Here is a 26250-nt window from a genome sequence, read left to right as displayed (position 1 = left end):
CAGGTTTGAAACGCATGAGTCCACTTTATATGTGGACTTTTTTTTCAACCAGACACAGATCAGAAATATAACATTCGCAGGATGCAAAGCCTGCATACAAGGAGGACAGACTTTTCAGACACATGGATTCCACAGGGCTGGGTACATGCGCATTTGGGTATGAGGGCAGTTCTGTAACACACACATAACAAAGGATGACTGTATTTCCAGTTCACTAAAACAGTAATGAGTGTAAAATAAATTAAACTAAACGTGTAACTTAGAATCAGATTATAAATTTACAGTGATCTATTATAGGCTAAGTGCTTACCTGGGATAATAGGGAAAACAGAGCTGGAATGTGCCACTGAACCCTTTCCCAGAGATCTGTTCCATCCACCCATTCTTTTCGCATTTCTGCAGAGTTTTTTTCAGCAAATGCACTAAATAAAAAAATTCAGAAATGAAAGTTATCTAGTTATTTAGATAATTTCCTCAACCCCTCAACCACAAACAGATGCCCATCAATTTAATATCCTGTCACATACAGTAATTGACATACACTAAGCGAATCCTATGTGTTCAAAGGTATTTAATTCATTAAACATTTATTTAATGCCTATAAGTTTGGCAAGAGTTAAATTATATACATACATACATATACATATACTTAAAAATTTTGCAAAATATAGAGACAAAGTCTCACTATGTTGCCCAGGCTGGTCTCAAACTCCTGGGCTCAAGCAATACTCCCACCTTGGCCTCCCAAACTGCTGGGACTCCAGGTATGAGCCACCATACCTGGCAAGAGTTATAATGAAAAGAGACATTAGAGACCATTGAGTCAAATACCTTATTTCACAGAAAAGAAAAAACCCCAGAGTGGTTAAGTGACTTGAGCTCAAAGTAGTTAAGTGACTTGCTCTAAGGTAGGACATAAACAGCAGACCTAAAATTAAATATTTATTTCCATTCATTTGAATATCTACCTATAGGTATTGATAATCATCTAGGAGAATATCTTATGAAGAGGAACAGAACGAATTATTCATAAATCAGTAAACAGTAACAAAACAGTATCATGGTTCCTGAAGTCCTTCATTCTCATCTTCCTTACAGAGACATATCCAAAATATATTTTATGGTGATTCAGTATCCAAAAAACAGCTGCAAATATCAATGAAACTGAAAGGCTTGTTAACCAAATTCATCTTCTCTTAAAACATTTGGCAAACAGAAAATCATGAAATAGGCCGGGCGTGGTGGCTCATGCCTGTAATCCTAGCACTTTGGGAGGCCAAGGTGGGCAGATCATGAGGTAAGGAGATTGAGATCATCCTGGCTAACACGGTGAAACCCTGTCTCTACCAAAAAAAACACAAACAAAACAAAAACAAACAAACAAAAATTAGCTGGGTGTGTTGGAAGATGCCTGTAGTCCCAGCTTCTCAGGAGGTGGAGGAAGGAGAATGGCGTGAACCCAGGAGAGGCGAAATATGTAGTGAGCGGAAATCGCACCACTACGTTCCCCAGCCTGGGCAAGAGAGACTCCGTCTAAAAAAAAAAGACTTCAAAATTACCTTTTAATTTACAATAATATATTCTGGACTGTCTTCTTTGGTTACTTAATTTCCAAATCCCTCACCCTACAACATTGTGTCTCTTCTAATAGTTCATTGAGAAGTCACCCAGTCTCACCAATCCATACCTGATAATGCTGATAAGGCAGGGTGTCTCATCTCAAATCACCACCTCCTAGAGTAAATATACTTTACTGAAATAAAGTATTTTCTGTCATGGGGCTTAGGTTAATAATGTAAGTAGTAAGTATTCTAAAATCCTGGCTTTGTTTCAAAGTAAAATTAGATGTTTTTGGTGAACATACAGAAGTAGGAAAAAATATACTATAATTTAGAGTTGTTTTGAACCCAGACATTTATCTGAATTACAATAAATATCAGAAAAATAAAATCAGTTAAAAAAATAAAATTTACGGCCGGGCGCGGTGGCTCAAGCCTGTAATCCCAGCACTTTGGGAGGCCGAGACGGGCGGATCACGAGGTCAGGAGATCAAGACCATCCTGGCTAATACGGTGAAACCTCGTCTCTACTAAAAAATACAAAAAACTAGCCGGGCGAGGTGGCGGGCGCCTGTAGTCCCAGCTACTCGGGAGGCTGAGGCAGGAGAATGGCGTCAACCCAGGAGGCGGAGCTTGCAGTGAGCTGAGATCCGGCCACTGCACTCCAGCCCGGGCAACAGAGCAAGACTCCGTCTCAAAAAATAAATAAATAAAAATAAAATAAAATAAGATAAAATTTACAGTAAAGTAAAATCAACTTCTTACAAGCATATGCTTTAAATTAAGAATTCAGTTTTGATTATTTGTTTTTCTTTTTGTAAATATTAAATTTGTGAGGCTGTTCCCTCTTGGTTTTCACCGTCAGTAGTTAATACTTTGACATTAATAGCATGATCTCTATGTTTTTTTCTTCTTTATTTTTTGTTTTGAGACACAGTCTTGCAACTGTCGCCCGGACTGGAATGCAATGGTGTGATCTCAGCTCACTGCAACCTCTGCTTCCTGGCTTCATGCATTTCTCCTGCCTCAGCCTCCCGAGTAGCTGGGACTACAGGCGCACAACCACTACACCCTGCTAATTTTTTTGTATTTTAAGTAGAGATGGATTTTCACTATGTTGGCCAGACTGGTCTCGAACTCCCTACCTCATGATCCGCCTCCTAAAGTGCTGGGATTACAGCTATGAGTCACAACACCCGGACCTCTATGGTGTTTTCAAAAGAAAATTCTCCTAATCCCAGTTAAATATACACAACTGAGTCTTACTTTGATAGTTAGAATTGGTTCCTGGGTGATTCTCTAGGACATACTTCTTCAGAGCAGTGGTAGAGCAGGTCTTCGGCTCATTCATGGCAGCAATGGCAGACAAGATTGCATATTCCATCAGGCTTCCACCAAGCAGGGGTTTCTCCCCTGATTTCTTCAGCTGTTTTCCAAGGAGGAAGAGAAAAGCATCAAGACAACACTCTCCCAAAGCAGGTCAAGACAAGACTCCTCTGCACCAGGTGGGTCGGAGTTCCTGCATTAGCACAGATATGTTTTACAATAAATTGTCAGCTCAGGGACTTTCTCTTCCCATTCAACAGGTATTCAATCTAACTGAGAAGTCCCAACCCTCCTATGGATATTTTCTTCTTCCATCTACCCTCCATCCACCCTAAAATGATAGCCAACCTAACCCAAAGATACCGACAACTGTACCCCAATAAGCAGGTTGACCAGTTAGGTCCCTAAAAATTAAGATTCGTTTGGCTGGGTGCTCACACATATAGTCCCAGCACTTTGGGAGGAACAGGCAGGCAGATCACTCAAGGCCAGGAGTTCGAGACCAGCCTGGCCAACATGGTGAAAACCTGTTTCTACTAAAAATACAAAATAATAATAATAGCCAGGTTTGGTGGCAAATGCCTGTGGTCCCAGCTATTTGGGAGGCTGAGGCAAGAGAATCACTTGAACCCAAGAGGCGGAGGTTGCAGTGTGCCGAAATCATGCCAGTGAACTCCAGCCTCAGCGACAGAGCACGATTCTGTCTAAAAATAAATAAATAAATAAATTATTATTATTTTATTTGAGAATATTTCACTTTTCTGAATCTGAAAAATGAAGTACATCTGACCCTTGAACACAACACAATTTTATCTGTGCTGGTCCACTTATACGTGGATTTTCTTCTGCCTCTGCCTGTCACCCTAAGACAGCAAGACCAATACCTCCTTGTCCTCCTCAGCCTACTCAACTCGAAGATGACAAGGATAAAGACATTTACGATCATCCACTTCCACTTAATGAAGAGTAAATTCTTTTTTTTTTTTTTTTTTTTTTTTTTGAGATGGAGTCTTGCTCTGCCGTCCAGGCTGGATTGCAATGGCGTGGTCTCGGCTCACTGCAACCTCTGTCTCCTGGGTTCAAGCAATTATCCTGCCTCAACTTCCCAAGTAGCTGGGATTATAGGCGTCCACCACCAGGCCTGGCTCATTTTTCTATTTTTAGTAGAGACATGGTTTCACCATGTTGGCCAAGCTGGTCTCGAACTCCAGACCTTAGGAAATCTGCCTGCCTCGGCCTCCCGAAATGCTGGGATTACAGGTGTGAGCCACTGTGGCCGGCCATATTTCCTCTTTCTTATGATTTTCTCAATAACGTTTTCTTTTCTCTAGCTTACTTTATTGTAAGAGTACATTATATCATACATACAACACACAAAATGTGTATTAACTGTTTGTAAGGCTTCCGGTCAACAGTAGGCTATTAAGAGTCAAGTTTGCTGGGAATCTAAAGTTATGTATGAAATTTTTTTAATGCATGGGGGATCTGCACCTTTAACCCCTATGTTGTTCAAGGGTCAGCTGTAGTTATAAAAAATAATAAATAGCCCTTTTAATCCTATGAGGAAAATAGCAATGAAAAATTTTGATAAATATTTAGGTTATCAGCACAGTAATCCCAGTACTTTGGGAGGCTAATGGGGGAGGACTGCTTGAGGCCAAGAGTTCAAGACCAAACTGGGCAACATGGCAAGACCCTCTGTCTACTAAAAATTTAAAAACTAGCTATGAATGGTGGCGTGCCTGTAGTCCTACCTACATGAAAGGCTGAGGCAGGAGGATGGCTTAAGCCCAGGAAGTTGAGGCTACAGTGAGCTATGATTACATCACTATACTCCAGTTTGAGTGACAGACCAAGACTCTGTCTCTAAAAATAAATAAATAAATAAACTAAAAAAAAAAATAGTATCATACAAAAGAAAATTACATAGCATACTTTGAAAATGAAAGGTGTGGGAACAAAGGTTAGCAATAATACGCAAAAAGGGAAAAGGAGAAAACCAGAAATGCTCTACAAAACTGGTTAGCGGTTCTTAAAGAATGGTCTGGTTACAACCGTCTGGGTTCCTGAGACCCTTTCAGAGGATCTGCAAGATCAAAACTATTTGTACAATAAAACTAAGATAGGCCAGACGTGGTGGCTCACGCCTGTAATCCCAGCACTTTGGGAGGCTGAGACGGGTGGATCACCTGAGGTCAGGAGCTCAAGACCAGCCTGGTCAACATGGTGAAACCCTGTCTCTACCAAAAATACAAAAATTAGCCGGGTGTGGTGGTACATGCCTGTAATCCCAGCTACTTGGGAGGCTGGGGCAGGAGAATCGCTTGAACCTGGGAGGTGGAGGTTATAGTGAGCCGAGATCAAGTCACTGTACTCACTGCAGCAAGACTCCATCTCAAAAAACAAACAAACAAAAACTTAAGATGTGATTTACTTTTTCACTGTCTTTTTTTTTTTTTTTGAGACAGAGTTTCACCCTGTTGTCCAGACTGGAGTGCAATGACGTGGTCTGGGCTCACTGCAACCGCCGCTTCCCGGATTCAAGAGATTCTCCCGCATCTATCTCCTGAGTAGCTGGGACTACAGGCACCCGCCACCACACCTAGCTAATTTTTGTATTTTTAGTAGAGACGAGGTTTCACCATGTTGGCCAGGCTGGCCTTGAACTCCTGACCAAGTAAACCACCCGCCTCAGCATCCCAAAGTGCTAGGATTACAGGTGTGAGTCACCACACCTGGCCTTTTCACTATTTTGACATTTGCACTGATAGTGCAGAAGCAATGGTGATAAAACTGCTGTCAGCTTACCACAGATAAAGGCAGAGGCACAAAAATGTGGTTATTGTCTTCTTTACTGCTATGTACTTATGGTTTTAAAAAAGAGTACCAATTCACTTAGAATGCCCTTGATAAAGTTCTAAAAACTATCTCAACTTCTGAATATGTGTCTTTAGAATATTTTATGGGATGAAACAGGAAGAACACATAATCTGTATCTGCTACATATGCAGACATGATGGTATCCAGGAAAAGCACTTGTGTAACTGTGAGAGTTATGAGCTGAATTAGCTGCACTTTTCTTCGAACACTTTCTTCTTCTTCTTTTTTTTTTTTTGAGACAGAGTCTCATTCTGTCACCCAGCCTGGAGGGAGTACAGTGGTGTGATCTCGGCTCACTGCAACCTCCGCCTCCCGGGTTCAAGCGATTCTCCTGCCTCAGCCTAGTAGCTGGGATTGCAGGCGTGTGCCACCATGCCCAGCTAATTTTTTGTATTTTTATTAGAGACTGGGTTTCACCGTGTTAGCCAGGATGGTCTCGATCTCCTGACCTCGTGATTTGCCGGCCTCAGCCTCCCAAAGTGCTGGGATTACAGGTGTGAGCCACTGCGCCTGGCCTGGAATACTTTTTTTACTTGAAGAAATAACTGACAGCTAACCTACTGGTTATGAGGTAGACAGTATCTTGAAAATGAACTAGAGCCGGCCATGTCAAAAAACAATAGTATTTGTTGCCAATGATAAAATGCAAACTTTCAAGAGAAAATTTAAATTCTGAAAAACTTGTGTCTATCACTGTGAGTTTGTTATTTTCCCAATACTTAAATACTGTTCTTATAAGATCATTGGCCGATACCAATGACTGTGATTTTTGTTATCGTATATAATGAAATGCCAACATTTGGAAAATCTACATAACTGCGAGCCACTGTTTTTCAAATGACCAATGTATTGTGCTACAAAATTATGTTGGATTAAAATATCTATTCAAAGTTCAACAAATTTTAAGGTAACATAGTCCAAGAAATTCACTGATTATGGTTTCAGGTTCCACATGGCAACTAAACTTTAAAGAATTTATCACAAAACAAATAATGTTAACAGATCATATGAACAAAGGACACAAACCACACAATCATCTTAACAGACACTGAAAAAGCACTTGACAAATCCAACAGCCATTCATGATAAAAAAAAAAACTCCCAGGAAACTAGTAGCATAGAAGGGAACTTGCTCAACCTGACAATAGGCATCTATGAAAAACCTACAGCTAACTTGTGAAAGACTGAATGTTTTCTCTCCAGGATGTGGAACAAGGCAAAGATGTCTGCTGTTACTACTTCTATTCAACACTGTAATGGAGGTTATTCTAGAGCAATCAGGCAATCAGAAGAAGTAAAAGACATACAGACTGGAAAGAAACAAGTAAAATGTTTCTTGTATATAGAAAACTGTATGGAATTCACAAAGAAACTACTACAACTGGTGAGTTTAGCAACGGTGAAGGACACAAAAGCAATGGATAAATCAATTGTATTTCTATAGGTTAGCATTAACAACCTGAAAACGAAAATTAGAAAACACTTCCACCATTCATGACAGCATGGAAAAAGAATAAAATAATTGGCAATAAATTTAACAAAAAAAATTCAAGACTCGTATACCGAAAACTACAAAAGACTACTGAGAGAAATTAAATAAAGAGACCTTGTGTGTCATGGATTGGAAAACTCAACACTGTAAAGATAGTGAGTCTCCCCAAATTGATCTATAGGTTCAATGCAATTCCTACTAAAACTCCAGCTGTTTGTTTTTTTGGCAGAAATGGACAATTTGTGTGGAACTGTACAAGACCCAGCATAGTCAAAACATTCCTGAAAAAGTTAGAGGGCTTATAATTCCAAATTTCAAAATTCACTCTAAAGCTACAGCCAATAAGACAGTGGAGTACTGGCATGAAGGATACACATATAGAACAACAAAAGAGAACTCAGAATCCAGAAATAAACCCTTGTATTTATGGCCAACTGATTTTCATAAGATGCTAAGGCAATTCAATAGGGAAGGGACAGTCTTTTCAATAAAAGGTGCTGGGATGATCAGATACCCACATGCAAAAAGATAAATTATACCCTTACCTCACACTATAAACAAAACAATATAGATCACAGACCTAAATTTAAAAGCCAAAACTATAAAACTCCAAAACATAGGAGTAAATTTTCATTACCTTTACTTAGGCAATGTTTCTTAGATAACCATAAAACTGCAAAAGCAATTTTTAAAAATGATAAATAGGACTTCATCAAAAATTAAACACTTCAAAAGATACTACTGAGAAAGTCACAGGAGAAAAAACTTGATGGGACTTTATATCTAGAGAAATGAATTCTTATAGCAAATAACTCCATTTTAAAAATGGGCAAAAGATCGGAATACACATTTCACTACAGAAAATAAACAAATGGCCTTAAGCACAAGAGATGCTCAACATCAGTAACTATTAGGGAAATGCCAACCAAAACTACAATGAGATACCCTACATCCACTAGTATGGCTATAATAAAAAAGAGTAACAAATGTTCAAGAGGATATGGAGAAAACTGAGCCCTGGTCAGGTGCGGTGGGTCACACCTGTAATTCCAACACCTCGGGAAGCTGAGGCAGGCAGACTACTTCACTGAACCCAGAAGTTCAAGAGCAGCCTGGGCAACATGGTGAAACCCCATTTCTATAAAAAACAGAAAAATTAATCAGGCATGGTGGTGCGCTCCTATAATCCCAGATACTAGGGAGGCTAAGATGGGAGGATCAATTGAGCTAGGGAGGTAGAGGTTGCAGTGAGCTGAGATCACACCACTGCACTCTAGCCTGGGTGACAGAGTGAGACCCTATCTCAAAACAAAACAAAACAAAATGACTTGAGCCCTTATAAACACTGCCAGTTTCTTAGAATATAAATTTACCATATGGCCCAGCAAGTCCTGAAAACATATCCACACACAGACTTGAACATAAATGTTCATAGGCAGTATTATTCTTAATTAGCTGAAAAGCAGAAATAATCCAAATGTCCATCATCATTTCATGAATGGATAAACAAAATGTGACATCCACAGAATGAAATACTATTGGACAATAAAAAAGAATGAAAGTACTGGTACATGCTGCAACGAGGATAAAATTCAAAAACATCAAGGTAAAAGAAGCCAGACACAGAAGATCACATAGTACATGATTCTATCCACATGAAACCAGAAGAAAACGCACATCTGCAGACAGAGAACAGATTTGAGGTTGCCTGAGGTTGCTTTTGGAATAGGGAGTGACTGCAAATGGTTACAAGGGATCTTTTTTGGGTGACAGAAATATCCAAAAATTGGACTGTAACAGCTGTACAACTCTATAAAGTTATTAAAAATCACTGGGTTATAAACTGTAATTATATAAATTAAATTGTATATGGTATGTAAATCGACCTCAATAAAGCTGTTAAAAAATAACAATTTGTTGAGTTTTGGTATAGTATGAAATAATAATTTCTACAACTATCTGAAAGTTATCTTAAAATATTCCATCATTTTCTAACTGTATTTCTGTGTGAGGTTAGATTTTCTTCAAATAAGTAACCCGAAATAAACTGGAACAGATACTAGCTGTCTTCTGTTATGCTACACGTTAAAGACATTTGCAAAAATGTAAACAGTGCCTGATGACTTCTCATTAAAAAAAAAATTGGGGAAGACAGATTATAGGTTCACACCTACAATCCCAGCACTTTGGGAGGCTGACGCTGGAGGATCGCTTGAACCTGGGAGATAGAGGCTACAGTGAGCTGTGATTGTGCTACTGCACTCCAGCCCGGGAAATAGAGCGAAACGCTGTCTCAAAAAAAGGGCTGGGAGGTGAAGGGGAAGGACAGTTATTTTTCACTAAAAAATATGTAATTTATGTTAACATATAATGGGTTTTCTACTATTATTTTAAAGTAAATCAATACATATTTAAATTTTTCCTCAGTTAATTTTCTTTCTTTTTTTTTGAGATGGAATCTCACTCTGTCACCTAGGCTAGAGCACAGTGGTGCAATCTCGGCTCAATGCAACCTCCACCTCCCGCATTCAAGTGATTCTCCTGCCTCAGCCTTCCAAGTAGCTGGGACTACAGGCACGTGCCACCACGCCCAGTTCATTTTTGTATTTTTAGTAGAGACAACGGGGTTTCACCAGGCTGGTCTCGAACTTCCAACCGCAGGTTGGATCCACCTGCCTCAGCCTCCCAAAGTGCTGGGATTACAGGTGTGAGCCACGACACCCAGACCTCAGTGTTAGTTTCTAACATAGTAAATGCTGACAGATACAACCCACATAAACAAAAATTATTTGAGGTTCCTCAATAAATTTTTACAGTATGAGGAGGTCCTGAAACCAAAAACTTTAAAAAGCACTTCTCCACAACCAGGCCTCTGATTTCTAACCTGGAATGTCCCTGAAGCACCTTTGCCAGTTATCTGTTCTAACTGGCCTCTCTCTACTGCTCTCTGCAGAGCGTTCTTCAACAGCTGAGGCCTGCAAAGAAAAACAAACAAACAAAAAAACAGTGATAAATACATTAATGAAAGAAAAATGTAAAGAAAGAGATACAGGGTTATTCCCAGATCAAGAGTTCTGATTACTATTATTATCATTACTTTTTTTGAGATGGAGCTTTACTCTTGTTGCCCAGGCTGGAGTGCAATGGCACGATCTTGGCTCACTGCAACCTCCACTTCCCGGGTTCAGCAATTCTCCTGCCTCAGCCTCCCGAGTAGTTGGGGGATAACAGGCATGCGCCACCACGCCCAGCTAATTTTGTATTTTTAGTAGAGACGGGGTTTCCCCATGTTGGTCAGGCTGATCTCGAACTCTTGACCTCAGGTGATCTGCCCACTTTGGTCTCCGAAAGTGCTGGGATTACAGGCGGGAGCCACCATGCCCAGCCTCCGATTACTATTATAGGTATTAGGTTTGTTAAAATGAAAAAAAGTAGTAACAAATTGCTGGCATCTTTAACAAGAGGTACTCTTTTCTTTAAAGTAAAGAAGCTAAGTCATTATCTATACATACATAATCTCATACCATATAGAACCAATTTCTAAATTGCCAAGACACTCCAAAAACCCACCCACCACTGGTTGCTACTGGACCACAACCATGATCAAACTGAGTAATCAAGCAAAGGATGGATATTTTAAAAGTCTCATTCAACTCTGGAATTCTCTGAGGCCAACTGTGAACACCAGCCTGTCAGAAATGCATACACAAAATTAAGAAAATCAAGAGAACTCTTTAAATAACTAAGAGTTGAAAATTAAGAATCTAAGAGGTCTCCAAATAAATTAGTATGTTTAGAGAAAAGTATAGGGTATAATACTGCATCTTGGGCTGTGCTCACTTTTTGATGTAAATAGAGAAACGCCAAAAACAGAGTATGAGTTACATCTTACATGAGGATTTTTTTTTTTTTGGATACAGAGTCTCGCTCTGTTGCCCAGGATGTAGTGCAGTGGCAAACCATGGCGAGCTGCAGCCTCGATCTCCTAGGCTCACACAAATCCACCTGCCTTGGGCTCCCAAGTAGCTGGGACTAGCTGGGTGTATAGTGTGTGCCACTATGCTTGGCTAAATTGATTTTTTGTTGTCGTTGTTGCTGTTTTGGTAGAGATGGAGTCTCACTATGTTTCCCAGGCTGGTCTTCAACTCCTGGCCTCGAGCAATCCTCTCACTAAGGCCTCCCAAAATGCTGGGATTACAGGCATGAGGCACCAGGCCTGGCTGAAGATTAGATTTTAACATTTCACTTCTTTTTTTTTTTTTTGAGGCGGAGTCTCGCTCTGTCGCCCGGACTGGAGTGCAGTGGCCGGATCTCAGCTCACTGCAAGCTCCGCCTCCCGGGTTTACGCCATTCTCCTGCCTCAGCCTCCCGAGTAGCTGGGACTACAGGCGCCCGCCACCTCACCCGGCTAGTTTTTGTATTTTTAGTAGAGACGGGGTTTCACCGTATTAGCCAGGATGGTCTCGATCTCCTGACCTCGTGATCCGCCCGTCTCGGCCTCCCAAAGTGCTGGGATTACAGGCTTGAGCCACCGCGCCCGGCCAACATTTCACTTCTAATGCCATATGACAGACCTAGAAAATTTCGAAAGACACCTTCTTCAAGGCCAACTCAGAGTCTCTGTGTACCCAGCATGTCCAGTTCTTCTAGGGTTGCAAAAACATCACTGTTATCAAATTAAGAAGGTAATTTGCATGTTATATAAAAAACCAATGTCTTGGCCGGGCACGGTGGCTCATGCTTGTAATCCCAACACTCTGGGAGGCCAAGGCTGGCAGATCACGATGTCAGGAGTTCGAGACCAGCCTGACCAACACAGTGAAACCGTGGCTCCACCAAAAATATTAAAAAAATTAGCCAGGCGTGGTGTCAGGCAATTGTAGTCCCAGCTACTTAGGAGGCTGAAGCAGGAGAATCATTTGAACCAGGGAGGTGGAGGCTGCAGTGAGTTGAGACTGTGCCATTGCAATCTAGCCTGGACAGCGGAGCAAGACTCTGTCTCAAAAAAAATAAAAAACAAAACAAAACAAAAAAAACATGATGTCTTTAAATATTAGAATCCTGTTTAGCATTCTGTGATGGTCATACTATGAGAAGTTGGAACTGAGACTAAGAAGAATAACATTAGTTGAACATTTACTAGGTGCCAAGGACTATTCTAAGTGCTTAGCACAGACTAAGAAACTCAAACTCTATTGAGTTAAACATTTTTGTTTTTTCTTTTTTTTTGAGATGGAGTCTTGCTCATCACCCAGGCTGGAGTGCAGCGGCGAGATCTTGGCTCACGGCAACCTCCGCCCCCCAGGTTGAAGTGATTCTCCTGCCTCAGCCTTCCGAGTAGCTGGGACTACCGGTGCCTGTCACCACGCCCAGCTAATTTTTTGTACTTTTAATAGAGACGGGGTTTCACCATGTTAGCCAGGATTGTCTCAATCTCCTGACCTCATGATCTGCCTGCCTCGGCCTCCCAAAGTGCTGGGATTACAGGCGTGAGCCACCGCACCCAGCCAATTTTTTTTTTTTTGAGAGAGGATCTCACTGTGTCACTCAGGTTGAAGCGCAGTGGTATGATCACGGCTCACTGCAGCCTCGATCTCCCAGGCTCAAGCAACCCTTCTGCCGCCTCAGCCTCCCGAGTAGTTGGTACTATAGGCACATGCCACTACACCAGCTAATTTTTGTTATTTTTTTTGTACGGGGGAGTTCCACTATGTTGCCCAGCCTGGTCTTGAACTTGTAGGTTCAAGCAATCCTCCTGCTTTGGCCTCCCAAAGTGCAGGGATTACATGTGTGAACCGCAGCACCTGACTGGCAGAGAGGTTTTGGTTGGTCATTATCAACCAAATACAACGTGTGGGCCATGTTAGGAAAAACAACTGTAAAATATCATTCTGGAGACAACTAGGGACACCTGAACATGGACTGGGTACTAGATAATAATAAATTATTAATTTTGTTAAGAATGATTTAAGTGGCCGGGTGAGGTGGCTCACGCCTGGAATCCCAGCACTTTGGGAGGCTGAGGCAGGCACATCACCTGAGGTCGGGAGTTCGACACCAGGCTGACCAACATGGAGAAACCTCATCTGTACTAAAAATACAAAATTAGCTGGGTGTGGTGGCGTATGCCTATAATCCCAGCTACTTGGGAGACGGATGAGGCAGGAGAATCGCTTGAACTCGGGAGGTGGAGGTTGCAGTGAGCCAAGATCATACCACTCACTGCACTCCAGCCTGGGAAACAAGAGCAAAACCCTATCTCAACAAAAATAAAAAATAAAAAGAGAACGATTTAAGTACGATGGTTAAAGTTCTCTATGTTTCTTTGTACATGTTTGAAAATTTCCAAGATAAAACATTTAAGAAAGTATTAAGGGCTCCTTCTTTCATACGAAGATACAATGAGAAGAAGGCAATCTGCAACCCAGAAGAGGCCCTCACAGAACCCAGCCATGCTGGCACCCAGATCTCAGACTTTGAGTCTGCACAACTGTGAGAAATACATTTCTCTTGTTTATATGACAAAGTAACAACAATAATAAAAATAGTCAAGGCAGATCTTTGGTGATGATATTAGACTAAAAACTTAAGGAAGTAAAGGAACTGGCAAAGTGGCTTATGGGGAAAATAGCCATTCAGGTAAAGGGAATGCAACAGAAAGGCTGTGAGACCAGTGAGGGAGTGAAGAGTAGTAGTTTAGGTCAGAGATACAAGGGAATGTAGTGCCTTGTATTTAAAGGCACTTTTAAAGATTGATTTTTTTTTTGTTTGTGTTTGTTTTCCCCGAGACAGAGTCTTGCTCTGTCGCCCAGGCTGGAGTGCAGTGGTGCAATCTTGGCTCACTGCAACCCTGCAACCTCTGCCTCCCGGGTTCAAACAATTCTCCTGCCTCAGCCTCCTGAGTAGCTGGGATTACAGGCATGTGCCACCACCACGCCCGGCTAATTTTTGTATGCTTTGTAGAGATGAGGTTTCACCATGTTGGCCAGGATGGTCTCGAACTCTTGACCTCGTGATCCACCCACCTCAGACTCCCAAAGTGCTGGGATTACAGGCATGGGCCACCACACTCAACCCTAAAGACTGATTTTTTACCTGTGAGGGGGTTGGGAAGACATGAATGTTTGAGTAGAAAGGCGACATGACACTGGGCACAGTGGTTCACACCTGTAATCCCAACACCTGGGTGGCCAAAGCAGGAGGATCACTTGAGGCCAGGAGTTAAAGACCAGTCTGGGCAATGTAGGGAGATTGTCTCTATAAAAAACTTAAAAACTATTAGCTGCATGTGGTGACACATTCCTGCAGTCCCAGCTACTTGGGAGGCTGCAGTGGGAGGACTGTTTGAGCCTAGGAGTTTTGAGGTTGCCACGAGTCGCGATCTTGCCACTATACTCCAGTCTGGGCAACAGAGCAAGACCCTAGCTTGAAAAAAACAACAAAAAAAAGTGACAGGCTGGGCGCAGTGGCTCACGTCTGTAATCCTTTGGGAGGCCAAGGCGGGCAGATCACTGGAGGCCAGGAATTTGAGACCAGCCTGGCCAACATGGTGAAACTCCAAATCTACTAAAAATACAGAAATTACCCGGGTATGGTGGCACAGCCTGTAATCCCAGCTACTCGGGAGGCTGAGAGAGGAGAGTCGCTTGAACCCAGTGGGTGGAGGTTGCAGTGAGCCGAGATCACACCACTGCACTCCAGCCAGGGAAACAGAACAAGATTTCTTCTCAAATAAATAAATAAATACATAAATAAATTTTAAAGTGATAGAAATCACATTTTTCAAAAAGTCTCACTCTCACTATGATGGTAAGAACATACTGAAAGGGAGCATGAAAAAAGCAGTTAGGAAGTTATTGCTCTAATACAGGTGAGAGATGATGGTGGCCTGGAAGAGAATGGTAGTGATGCAGGTGATGAGTAAGTAGTATGTTTACTATTTTATTTTATTCTATTTTAGTTATTTTATTTTATATTTTATATTTTACTTTGAGATGGAGCCTCACTCTGTCACCCAGGCTGGAATACAGTGGCGTGATCTTGGCTCACTGCAGACTCTGCCTCCCAGGTTTAAGTGATTCTCTTGCCTCGGCCTCCTGAGTAGCTGGAACTACAGGCGCATGCCACCATGCCTGGCTAATTTTTTGTATTTTTAGTAGAGACAGGGTTTCACCATGTTGGCCTGGTTGGTCTCGAACTCCTGACCTCATGTGATCCACCTGCCTCCCAAAGTGCTGGGATTGCAGGCATGAGCCACAGCACCCAGCCTGTTTACTGATATATTTTAAAGACAGAGCAAAATAACTGCTTATAGATTAGATAAAGGTGTGTAACAAAGAGAAGAGACCAGCACAAAGCCAGGGTTTTTGGTTTCAGCAAGTGGAAAGATAATACTGTCATGAACTGAAATGAAGAAAATGTGGGAAATGCAGGGATTTTGGGGGGGAGCGGGCGCAGAGTGGGGATCAAGAGTTCAGTTTTCTTTTTTTTTTCTTTTTTTTTTTTTTTGACAGTGTCTCGCTCAGTCGCCCAGGTTGGAGTGCAGTGGTGCCATCTCGGCTCACTGCAAGCTCCGCCTCCCGGGTTCATGCCATTCTCCTGCCTCAGCCTCCCGAGTAGCTGGGATTACAGGCGCCTGCCACCACGCCCGGCTAATTTTTCGCATTTTTAGTAGAGACGGCGTTTCACTGTGTTAGCCAGGATGGTCTCAATCTCCTGACCTCGTGATCCGCCCGCCTCAGCCTCCCAAAGTGCTGGGATTACTGGCGTGAGCCACCGCGCCCGGCCAAGAGTTCAGTTTTCAACATTTAAATCAGATATCCAAGTGGTGATGTTGAACAGGCATCTGTATACATGAATCTGAAGTTAGAAGGGAGGTATGGGCTAAATTCATAAATTTGTGAATTAATAGTTTATAGCTGGTATTTAAAGCTTTGCAAGTGAAAGGAATCACCAAGCAAATGTGCACATAAAAGATGAGAGGCTTAAGGTATAACCCTGAGGGCACCTTTATATTAAGAGGTAAAACAGAAATCCTTAGAAGATTGAGAAAGGAGGGGTACAAAGGTGTGGTGTCCTGGAAGGCAAGTAAAGAAAATGTTTCAAGCAGGTAGGAGTCATCAACTGTGTGAAATGCCACTGACAGGGCAGTTGGTAAGGACTATGAATTGACCACTGAAATCTGCGAAGTGAGACTGACAGAAAATATTCAGGTAAAGTGGTGGGGATCAAGTCTGACTAAAGTGGGGAAAGTGGAAGACAAGACATTGTAGATACCAAGTACAGACAACCTACACTTTGGTGAAACTGTATTTTTCTTCCTCTTTTGTTTGGCCAAGCAAGAATGGCTGAATTTTCAAGTTAAATGTGTATATGACAGGACTCCATTATAATCAAGAATTAGAGAAAATCAATATGGTTTCACATAAAAGAAAAAAGTTTCAATGGAAAAAATTACCATTAAAAAGGCCACGAGAAAAGGTCTTCAGGCTCATTAGCACCTTTGGGTTGACAACCCATCTATTATCAGGTAAATTTTGTTTCAGCATAAGGTCATGACAGTATGTTTCAAAAGAAGGGGAGCAAAGGCACACTGGTAGCAACACACCACCTTACGTCAGTAGAGTAGAACCACAAGAAAAAAAATGGGGGAGGATACGGTCTCCACTCACCAAAAGGCAGAGAATAAAGGGTGTGAAAGGAAAATAAGGCTTGGGATCCCCAAATCAGGAACCAAAGGGAAAAGTCAAGCTGGGAACTGCTAAAGGCAAATTTGCCTCCCATTCTATTCCTAAAAAAAAAAAGATAGCCACTAAGATAAAAAAGCTACATGTCTCCCTTACAATTTGTCCACAAAGGAAAATCCTTGCAGACAAAGGACAGAACTCCAAGTCATTCATCTACTCACTGAGATAAATGCATATCTGACTGTCTCCTTTGAAAAGGTAATCAGAAACTCAAAAATAAAACTGTCTTTTATTTACCTATGACCTGGAAGGCCCCCTCCCTGATTTGAGTTGTCCCACCTTTCCAGAATAAACCAATGTACACCTTACGTATATTACTGTCTCATGTCTCCCTAAAATGTGTAAAACCAAGTTGTGCCCAGACCACCTTGGGCACAAGTTTTCAGGACCTCCTGAGGCTGTGCCACGGGCACAACCTTAATCTTGGCAAAATAAACTTTCTAAATTGACTGAGACCTCTCTCAGAGGTCTCACAGGGAGATAAAAGTGAAATGTGAGCCCCAGTGTTGCAGGTGGGGCGTAGTGGGAGGTGTTTGAGTTACAGGGATGGATCCCTCATGAACGGCTTCGTGCCTTCCTGGTCGTAATGAGCGGGTTGTTTAAAACAACTGGTTGTTTTAAGAGTGTGAGATCTGGTTAAGAGTGTGGCACCTTTCCCTCCTCTCTTGCTCCCTTTCTTGCCATGTGATACGATAGCTCCTCCTTCCACCATGATTGTAAGTTTCCTGAAGCCCCCACTAGAAGCAGATGGCTGCACTATGCTTCTTGTACAGCCTGCAGTTACCACGAGCCAAATAAACTTTATTCTTTATTAAAGAACAGTGAAGGCCGGGCGCGGTGGCTCAAGCCTGTAATCCCAGCACTTTGGGAGGCCGAGACGGGCGGATCACGAGGTCAGGAGATCGAGACCATCCTGGCTAACACGGTGAAACCCCGTCTCTACTAAAAATACAAAACCTAGCCGGGCGAGGTGGCGGGCGCCTGTAGTCCCAGCTACTCGAGAGGCTGAGGCAGGAGAATGGCGTCAACCCGGGAGGCGGAGCTTGCAGTGAGCTGAGATCCGGCCACTGTACTCCAGCCTGGGCGACAGAGCAAGACTCCGTCTCAAAAAAAAAAAAAAAAAAAAAATGCATCATACAGGCCGGGCGCGGTGGCTCAAGCCTGTAATCCCAGCACTTTGGGAGGCCGAGACGGGTGGATCACGAGGTCAGGAGATAGAGACCATCCTGGCTAATACAGTGAAACTCCGTCTCTACTAAAAAAATACAAAAAATTAGCCGGGCGTGATGGCGGGTGCCTGTAGTCCCAGCTACTCGGGAGGCTGAGGCGAGAGAATGGCGTAAACCCGGGAGGCGGAGCTTGCAGTGAGCTGAGATCCGTCCACTGCACTCCAGCCTGGGCGACAGAACGAGACTCCGTCTCAAAAAAAAAAAAAAAAAGCATCATACAATGCATTTTTGATCCACAATTGTGTCTGCCTACTACCACTACACTCAGCATGTAAGAAGCATGAAAATATCAGCACATTAATTCATTAATTTAGAACTTTCGGCTTCAATGATTCCCTTTTCTTTTGCACTATTTCACTAGCTCTTTAATTTGGCACTCTGATGACCACTACTGATTTTCTGAAAATGTGGCTTCTGGACTGAAACCTCAGCAATTCTAAATGTATGCCTCAGTAATGCAAGTAAATACTGGTACTAAACTGTATCAGGACATTGTGCACTGAATATAGTAGTCTTCTGTAGACAGAAATCTAGATTAAACATAACATTCTAGAAGTCATCTCACACAAACACTCTCAGAGTCTGTGAATTACAAATTTAAACAAATTGATATATCTGCATGAATCTACAACTGAGCAAATGTGACAATCTAAATGATCTGTCAAGACGTTAAGTGGCAAATTTTACATACGAATTACTAACAAAATTATCTCAGAATTTTAAGCTGCATGTTTAAATGATGAAAACATTCTGCTATTTCTGTGTAAAGGTGTTACTGAAGTCTGAATTCTCAAAAAATATATACTTGATGTATATGTATGTATGTATCATATATCTATAATGTTTTTTGAGACAGAGTCCCACTCTGTCACCCAGGCTGGAGTGCTAGGATTATAGGCGTGAGCCACCGTGCCCAGCCTAAAAGTACATTTTAACCCAATACCAGACCCAAAAACTATACCCAGATGCAATTTTTCTTCCGGTTTTTAAATACTAACATTCTTCTCCCCAACACGTACGATTTCATTTGTGTAAAGTATTTCTACAATAAAATGAAATGTCTTGTACTTATTTATATCAGAAATTGAAATAGTATTTTCTTCACTTTTTTTTTTCTTACAACTCTGAAGCTGTTTATCCTTTTATTATAGACTTTTCAAACACTTTCAAAATGAACTTTATGCATTTCTTTCTGGTGCTGTACTTATTCTTTAGTTATTAAAGGCTAAGAATAAATTAGGACCTTTAAAATCTACACTCCTTTTTACTTTTATGTGTTTTTTTTTTTTTTTTGAGACAGAGTTTCACTCTTGGTGCCCAGGCTGCAGTACAATGGTGCAATCTCGGCTTACTGCATACTCCACCTCCTGGGTTCAAGCAATTCTTCTGCCTCAGCCTCCTGAGTAGCTGGGATTGCACGTACCCGCTCCCACACCCAGGCTAGTTTTTTTTTTTTTTTTTTAAACCTGGTAGAGTAACACTTTTAATGTTGTCAGCTGTTAAGATATTTAATATCTGAGAACACACAGAGTTCAATATTAAATATCTTAACAGCTAACAACATTGAAAGAGTTACTCTACCAGGCTCTTACAAAGAAACATAAGATTTGGGTTTGAAAACAAAACAAAACAAAACACACACAAAAAAAACAAAAGTAGGCCAAGAATGGTAACTGGTGCCTGTAATTCCAGCTACTTGGGAGGCTGTGGCAGGAGAATCGCTTGAACCAGGGAAGTAGAGGTTGCAGTGAGCTGAGATTGTGCTACTGCGCTCTAGCCTGGACAACAAGAGCGAGACTTCATCTCAAAAAAAAATAAAATAAAAGGCCGGCCACAGTGACTCACACGTGTAATCCTAGCAATCTGGGAGGCCGAGGCAGGTGGATCACTTGAGTTCAAAAGTTCGAGACCAGCCTCGCCGACATGATGAAACCTTCACTCTACTAAAAATACAAAAATTAGCTGGGTATGGTGGCGGACGCCTGTAGTCCCAGCTACATGGGAAGCAGAGGCAGGAGAATCGCTTGAACCCGGAAGGCGGAGGCAGGAGAATCCCTTGAATCTGGGAGGCAGAGGCTGCAGTGAGCCGAGACGGTGCCACTGCACTCCAGCCCGGATGACAAGAGCAAACCTGTCTCCAAACAAACAAACAAACAAACAAAAACCTATACATGGAGATATGAAGAGAAACACATAATGGGGCAAAAAAAGTAAGACCAACAAAAAAGGTTTATTCTTAGCTAAAAGTAATCCCTCCTCAGTATTTAATCTATCTCCTTTCCCATGAAAAGGCAGCTAAAGGAAGTAACACATCATGTTTTAAAGGCCAGGCCAATGGCTCATACCTGATGTCCACTCTAAGCTTAGGATAATACTGAGACACATATTTCCTGATGAGACTGTAGGAAGCTTCTTTAGGTTCACAAAGGCGAGTAAAGGCCAGTGGGAGGACATCCTCCAATTTTACTTGTGGTTCTGGATCCACTGCAGAACTCCTATTCTGAAAAGTAATTATCAAAAATTATGATCATTATAGAATGTAAATGCTTCTACATACAACTCAAGGGTTTTCCTCAGTTGATGATCAAATTTGTCAATTTTGTGGCAACTTGTTTGATATAAAATTTTCCACTGAGAGCATTAAAAATACATATAAAAGCTGGGTGTGGTGGCTCACACCTGTAATCCCAGCACTTTGGGAGGCCAAGGTGGGCAGATCACTTGAGGTCAGGAGTTCAAGACCAGGCTGGCCAACATGGTGAAACTCCATCTCTACTAAAAAAAAAAAAAAAAATTAGCCGGGCATTGTGGCGAGTGCCTGTAATCCCAGCTACTCAGGAGGCTGAGGCACAAGAATTGCTTGAATCCAGGAGGTGGAGATTGCAGTGATGCAAGACAGAGCCACCACACTCCAGCCTGGGTGACAAGTGAGACTCCGTCTCAAAAAAAAAAAACAACAAAACAAGAAAAGCAGCCGGACGTGGTGGCTCATGCCTGTAATCCCAGCACTTTGGGGTGCTGAGCTGGGCTGATTACCTGAGGTCACAAGTTCGAGACCAGGCTGACCAACGTAGTAAAACCCTGTCTCTAATAAAAATACACAATTAGCCAGGACTGGTGGCATGCACCTGCAATCTCATTTACTCGGGAGGCTGAAGCAGGAGAACCACTTGAACCCGGGAGGCGGAGGTTGCAGAGAGCCGAGATTGTGCCATCGCACTCCAGCCTGAGCAACAAGAGCAAAACTCCATCTCAAAAAACACATAAAAGTAAAAAGGAGTGTAGACTTTAAAGGTCCTAATTTATTTTTTTTATTTTTTATTTTTTTTTGAGACGGAGTCTTGCTCTGTCACCCAGGCTGGAGTGCAGTGGCCGGATCTCAGCTCACTGCAAGCTCCGCCTCCCGCGTTCACGCCATTCTCCCGCCTCAGCCTCCGGAGTAGCTGGGACTACAGGCGCCCGCCACCTCGCCCGGCTAGTTTTTTGTAGTTTTTGTAGAGACGGGGTTTCACCGTGTTAGCCAGGATGGTCTCGATCTCCTGACCTCGTGATCCACCCGTCTCAGCCTCCCAAAGTGCTGGGATTACAGGCTTGAGCCACCGCGCCCAGCCAAGGTCCTAATTTATGAAGTGCAGCACCAGAAAGTAATGCATAAAGTTCATTTTGAAAGTGTTTGAAAACTCTATGAAAAAAGGATAAAAAGCTTCAGAGTCGTAAAAAAAAAAAAAAAAAAAAGTTTAGAAAAACATTATTTCAATTTCTGATATAAATGAGTACAAGACATTTCACTTTATTATTGCAGAAATACTTTACACAAATGAAATTACACGTGTTGGGAAGAAGATGATTAGTATTCACAAAAACCGGAAGAAATATTAGATCTGGGTAATTTTTGGGTATAGTATTCAGTAAAAATGTACTTTTAGGCTGGACACAGTGGCTCATGTCTATAATCCCAGCATGCTGGGAGGCCGAGGCAGGCAGATCAGCTGAGGTCAGGAGTTGGAGGCCAGCCTGGCCAACGTAGTGAAACTCCGTCTCTACTAAAAATACAAATATTAGCTGGGCATGGTGGCACATGCCTGTAGTAGTCCCAGCTACTGGGGAGGCTGAGGTAGGAGAATCACTTAAATCCTGGAGGCGGAGGTTGCAGCAAGCCAAGATCGTGCCACTGCACTCCAGCCCGGGCAATAGAGCAAGACTCTATCTTAAAAAAAACAAAAACAAAAAAACTCTTGTATCTTCTCTAGTTTAAAAGATACTTCACAAAAAGCAGTATAATTCAGCCGGGCGCGGTGGCTCACCCTGTAATCCCAGCACTTTGGGTGGGCAGATCACTTGAGGTCAGGAGTTCAAGACCAGCCTGGCCAACATGGTGAAACTCCATCTCTACTAAAAAAAAAAAAAAAAATTAGCCGGGCATTGTGGCAAGTGCCTGTAATCCCAGCTACTCAGGAGGCTGAGGCAGGAGAATTGCTTGAACCCAGGAGGTGGAGGTTGCAGCTAGCTGAGATCACGCCACTGCACTCTAGCATGGGCAACAGAGCAAGACTCCATCTCAAAACAAAAAGCAGTATAATTCATATAGCTGCCCATAATTTAATGTAAGGCACTTAAGAGCATAGGCTTAACCAGGTTGGACTGCTTCAATCTGCATCCTGGCTATTCTACTCACTAGATGAACAAATTATTTATAACTTCCCTAGACTTTAGCAGAAAGGCTGAACTTTGCATACTGCCAGGCACACAGCAAACACTCAAGGGATGTTGCTATTTTTGATAGCAGTAACAGCTCCACAGCACTCAAACTGTGGTATACATTGTCTTACCTTTCTGTTTCTGGATTTCTGAGGTGTTTTTCTTGATTTCTGAACCACAACAAAACTTCCAGAAGCACCTTTTCCTTTAACCTAAAGTAAATTAATTTTTGTTATTCTAGTATTCATAACTTTACATTAGGCTAAGGAAATTACAGAGCATGGTAATGCAAGAGCTAATGTAAAGTGGTGTTTACTTCTTCGGAGGAAAAACAACAACAGTCAATGAAAAGTCAAAAGACTTCAGATGAAAGGTCCTTTATGTACCATCTAGCTGATGTTGAGTAATACTGTACAACCCAGTTAACCCTCTGAGCTTTTGTTTTCTCATCTACAAAATTTTGAGAATGCTACTGTGATACTAGGTTAAACAGTCTATTAAAAACTTTCAAAACGAAATAAAAAATCACAACAAAAATGTCCCACAGAAGGAAGGGACATAATCTCTTAGGGAAAATAAGAAAAGCCCTCACTATCTTAAAAGCTCCTTGGAAAAAGTTTAGACCCTAATTAATCTCAGGCCACATAACTTCCCATAGTTTACCAACGATACATTATTCCTTATGGGAAGGGTTATCTAACAATTTTTTGGCTGGGCACAGTGGCTCATGACTGTAATCATAGCACTTTGGGAGGCCAAGGTGGGTGGATCACGAGGTCAGGAGAATGAGGCCATCCTGGCTAACACAGTGAAATCCCATCTCTACTAAAAATACAAAAAATTAGCCGGATGTGGTGGCGGGCACCTGTAGTCCCAGCTACTCAGGAGGCTGAGGCAGGAGAATAGTGTGAACCTGGGAGGCAGAGCTTGCAGTGAGCCGAGATCACGCCACTGCACTACAGCTTGGGCGACAGAGCGAGACTCCATCTCAAAAAAAAAAAACAAACAATTTTTAGCCACTGCACACAATGCTAAGTTTTACCACATATTTCCAGTTCACAAAGCACTTTCATAAAATTTTAAAGATGATTCACAATAGGCCAGGCACAGTGGTTCATTCCTATAATCCCAGCACTTTGGGAGGCCAAGGTGGACAGATCACTTGAGGTCAAGAATTTGAGACCAGCCTGGCCAACTTGGTGAAATCCTGTCTCCACTAAAAATACAAAAATTAGTTGGGTGTGGTGGCCGGTGCCTGTAAACCCAGCTACTCAGGAGGCTAAGGCAGGAGAATTGCTTGAACATGGGAAGCAGAGGGTGCAATGAGCTGAGATCGTGCAGTGAGCTGAGATTGTGCCACTGTGTAACAGAACGAGACTCCATCTCAAAAAAAAAGTTGATTCACAATAACTAAAGTCTTCCACAGCTTAGTTTTACCTACACTGCTATCAATGAGCAATCAAGCTGGAATGCTTTTAGCCTACTAAGAGTTGTTTAGGCGTCAGCCAAGGGTGGTCAGGCTATGTAGGCTACAGCAGGTCATAAACTAAAACATGAAGCCATCGCATAAGCTTTGCTGACACATACTATGTTACACAAGAGGTCCTTGGCTCTAATAATCATATTAACTAGGTTAAAACCTTTTAGTCAATGATCATTCTCTTTTATTTTAGAGACAGGGTCTCACTTTGTCACCCATGCTGGAGTGCAGTGGCACAATCATAGCTCACTGCAGCCTCAATTCAAGCAATCCTCCTGCCTCAGCCTCCTGAGTTGGGAGTACAGGCATGCACCCCTACATTTGGCTAACTTTTAAATTTTTTGTAAAGGCTGGGCATAGTGGCTCAGGTCTGTAATCCCAGCACTTTGGGAGACTGAGGTGGGTGAATCACTTGGGCCCAGGAGCTTGAGACCAGCCTGGGCAACATGGCAAAACCTTGTCTCTACAAAGAATACAAAAATTATCTGGGTGTGGTGGTGCACACCTATAGTCCCAGGTACTCAGAAGGCGGAGGTGGGAGGACTGCTGGAGTCCAGCAGGTAGAGAGTGCAGTAAGCCAAGACTGCACCTCTGCACTCCAGCCTGGGCCAGAGTGAGATTCTGTCTCAAAAAGTAAAATAAAATAGAATAAAGAAATAATTTTTTTGTAGAGACAGGGTCTCACCTTGCTATGTTGCCCAGGATGGTCTCAAACTGCTGGCCTGAAGCAACCCTCCCACCTCGGCTTACAGGCATGAGCCACTGTGCCTGGCCATCAGTGATAATTTTAAAGGCCAGTTAAACATCAGTTTTACATTTTGAGAAAGCTAGACTCTCAGCTCCACACAGCAGCAATCTGTTTTATTCAGTAACAGACCTTCAGGCAACTGGCACATAGAAGACAAGACATATCTATGAAATTAAGTACTAGTTCAAAGTCCCTAAGCAGAGTTTAAATGCCTGAGTGGCACAGAATTCTATTCTGATCAAACAGGCAGTGGGTATAGAAAAAGCGTAACCAGACTCTAAGAATGTGGTGAACTAGATTTTTAAAATTAAGACGTTAGTAGTTATTTCATCACTCTGGACCTCTGAAGAGGGTAACATATTATAAAGTTTATTCTAGCTTTAGATTTCTATGGTTCTAAGCCTCCATGCACTATGCAAGGTAAAGTAGACTTATGTCTGAAATCAACACTGGTTCTAGTGCTAGTCATATTTCACTCAGGCTTCTCTGATACTCCTAATAGGCTTTAATAGTTTAGATACTAATCAGTTAAAGTGAGCACATTTATGAAGCCAAAAATTAACACTAACAAGTCTATCATGTAAGTTAGGCTTGAATGGAAACAAACCTAAGACAAGGGCAATTATCATTTTTGTTATTCCTTTTTTTTCAGACAGGGTCTCACTTTCACCGAGGCTGGAGTGGTGAGATCATAGCTCACGATAGCCTCAACCTCCCAGGCTCAAGTGGTCCTCCTGCCTCTGCCTTCAGAGTAGCTGGGACTAGTGGCACATGCCACCAAATCCTGCTAATTTTGTATTTTTTCTCGAGAAGGGGTCTTGCTATGTTGCCCAGGCTGGTCTCGAACTCCTGGGCTCAAGTGATCCTCCCAACTCAGCCTCCCAAAGTGCTGGGACTACAGGTGTAGGCCACCATGCCTAGTCTCATTTTTGCTGTTTCAGTAGTAGGATTCCTTACCTTTTTCATGTTCAGTGCTACATGATTTCAAGCACAAGCATCCCCCAAAGAAAAATCCAATTAAGAACAAAGCAAACTAGAAAAAAGTTTAAATGGCACCAATGTTTTCGAAACCTAGCCTCAGATAATTCAACT

At 42.1% G+C, this 26250-nt stretch overlaps 1 protein-coding gene across 7 annotated transcripts in view; it reads right to left on the bottom strand.

The window, feature by feature from the left end:
- Positions 1-26250, bottom strand: part of HP1BP3 (heterochromatin protein 1 binding protein 3) — a 48470-nt gene that overhangs the window by 4774 nt on the left and 17446 nt on the right. For 6 of the 7 annotated variants that reach the window (XM_033227979.1, XM_033227980.1, XM_033227984.1 and 3 more), the window contains 5 exons: positions 23062-23142; positions 20578-20732; positions 10142-10232; positions 2826-2985; positions 311-422 (listed from right to left, as the gene is read on the bottom strand). In XM_033227979.1, the coding sequence (XP_033083870.1) occupies positions 311-422; positions 2826-2985; positions 10142-10232; positions 20578-20732; positions 23062-23142 (599 nt within the window). Of the gene's footprint in view, positions 1-310; positions 423-2825; positions 3079-10141; positions 10233-20577; positions 20733-23061; positions 23143-26250 lie in introns of all 7 variants that reach the window. The other variant, XR_004441057.1, reaches the window with a different exon arrangement.

The sequence above is a fragment of the Trachypithecus francoisi genome, unplaced genomic scaffold (assembly GCF_009764315.1).
Source record: "Trachypithecus francoisi isolate TF-2019V2 unplaced genomic scaffold, Tfra_2.0 Lachesis_group12, whole genome shotgun sequence".
Classification (NCBI taxonomy): domain Eukaryota; kingdom Metazoa; phylum Chordata; class Mammalia; order Primates; family Cercopithecidae; genus Trachypithecus; species Trachypithecus francoisi.
This window is presented reverse-complemented; position numbering and strand designations above follow the sequence as displayed.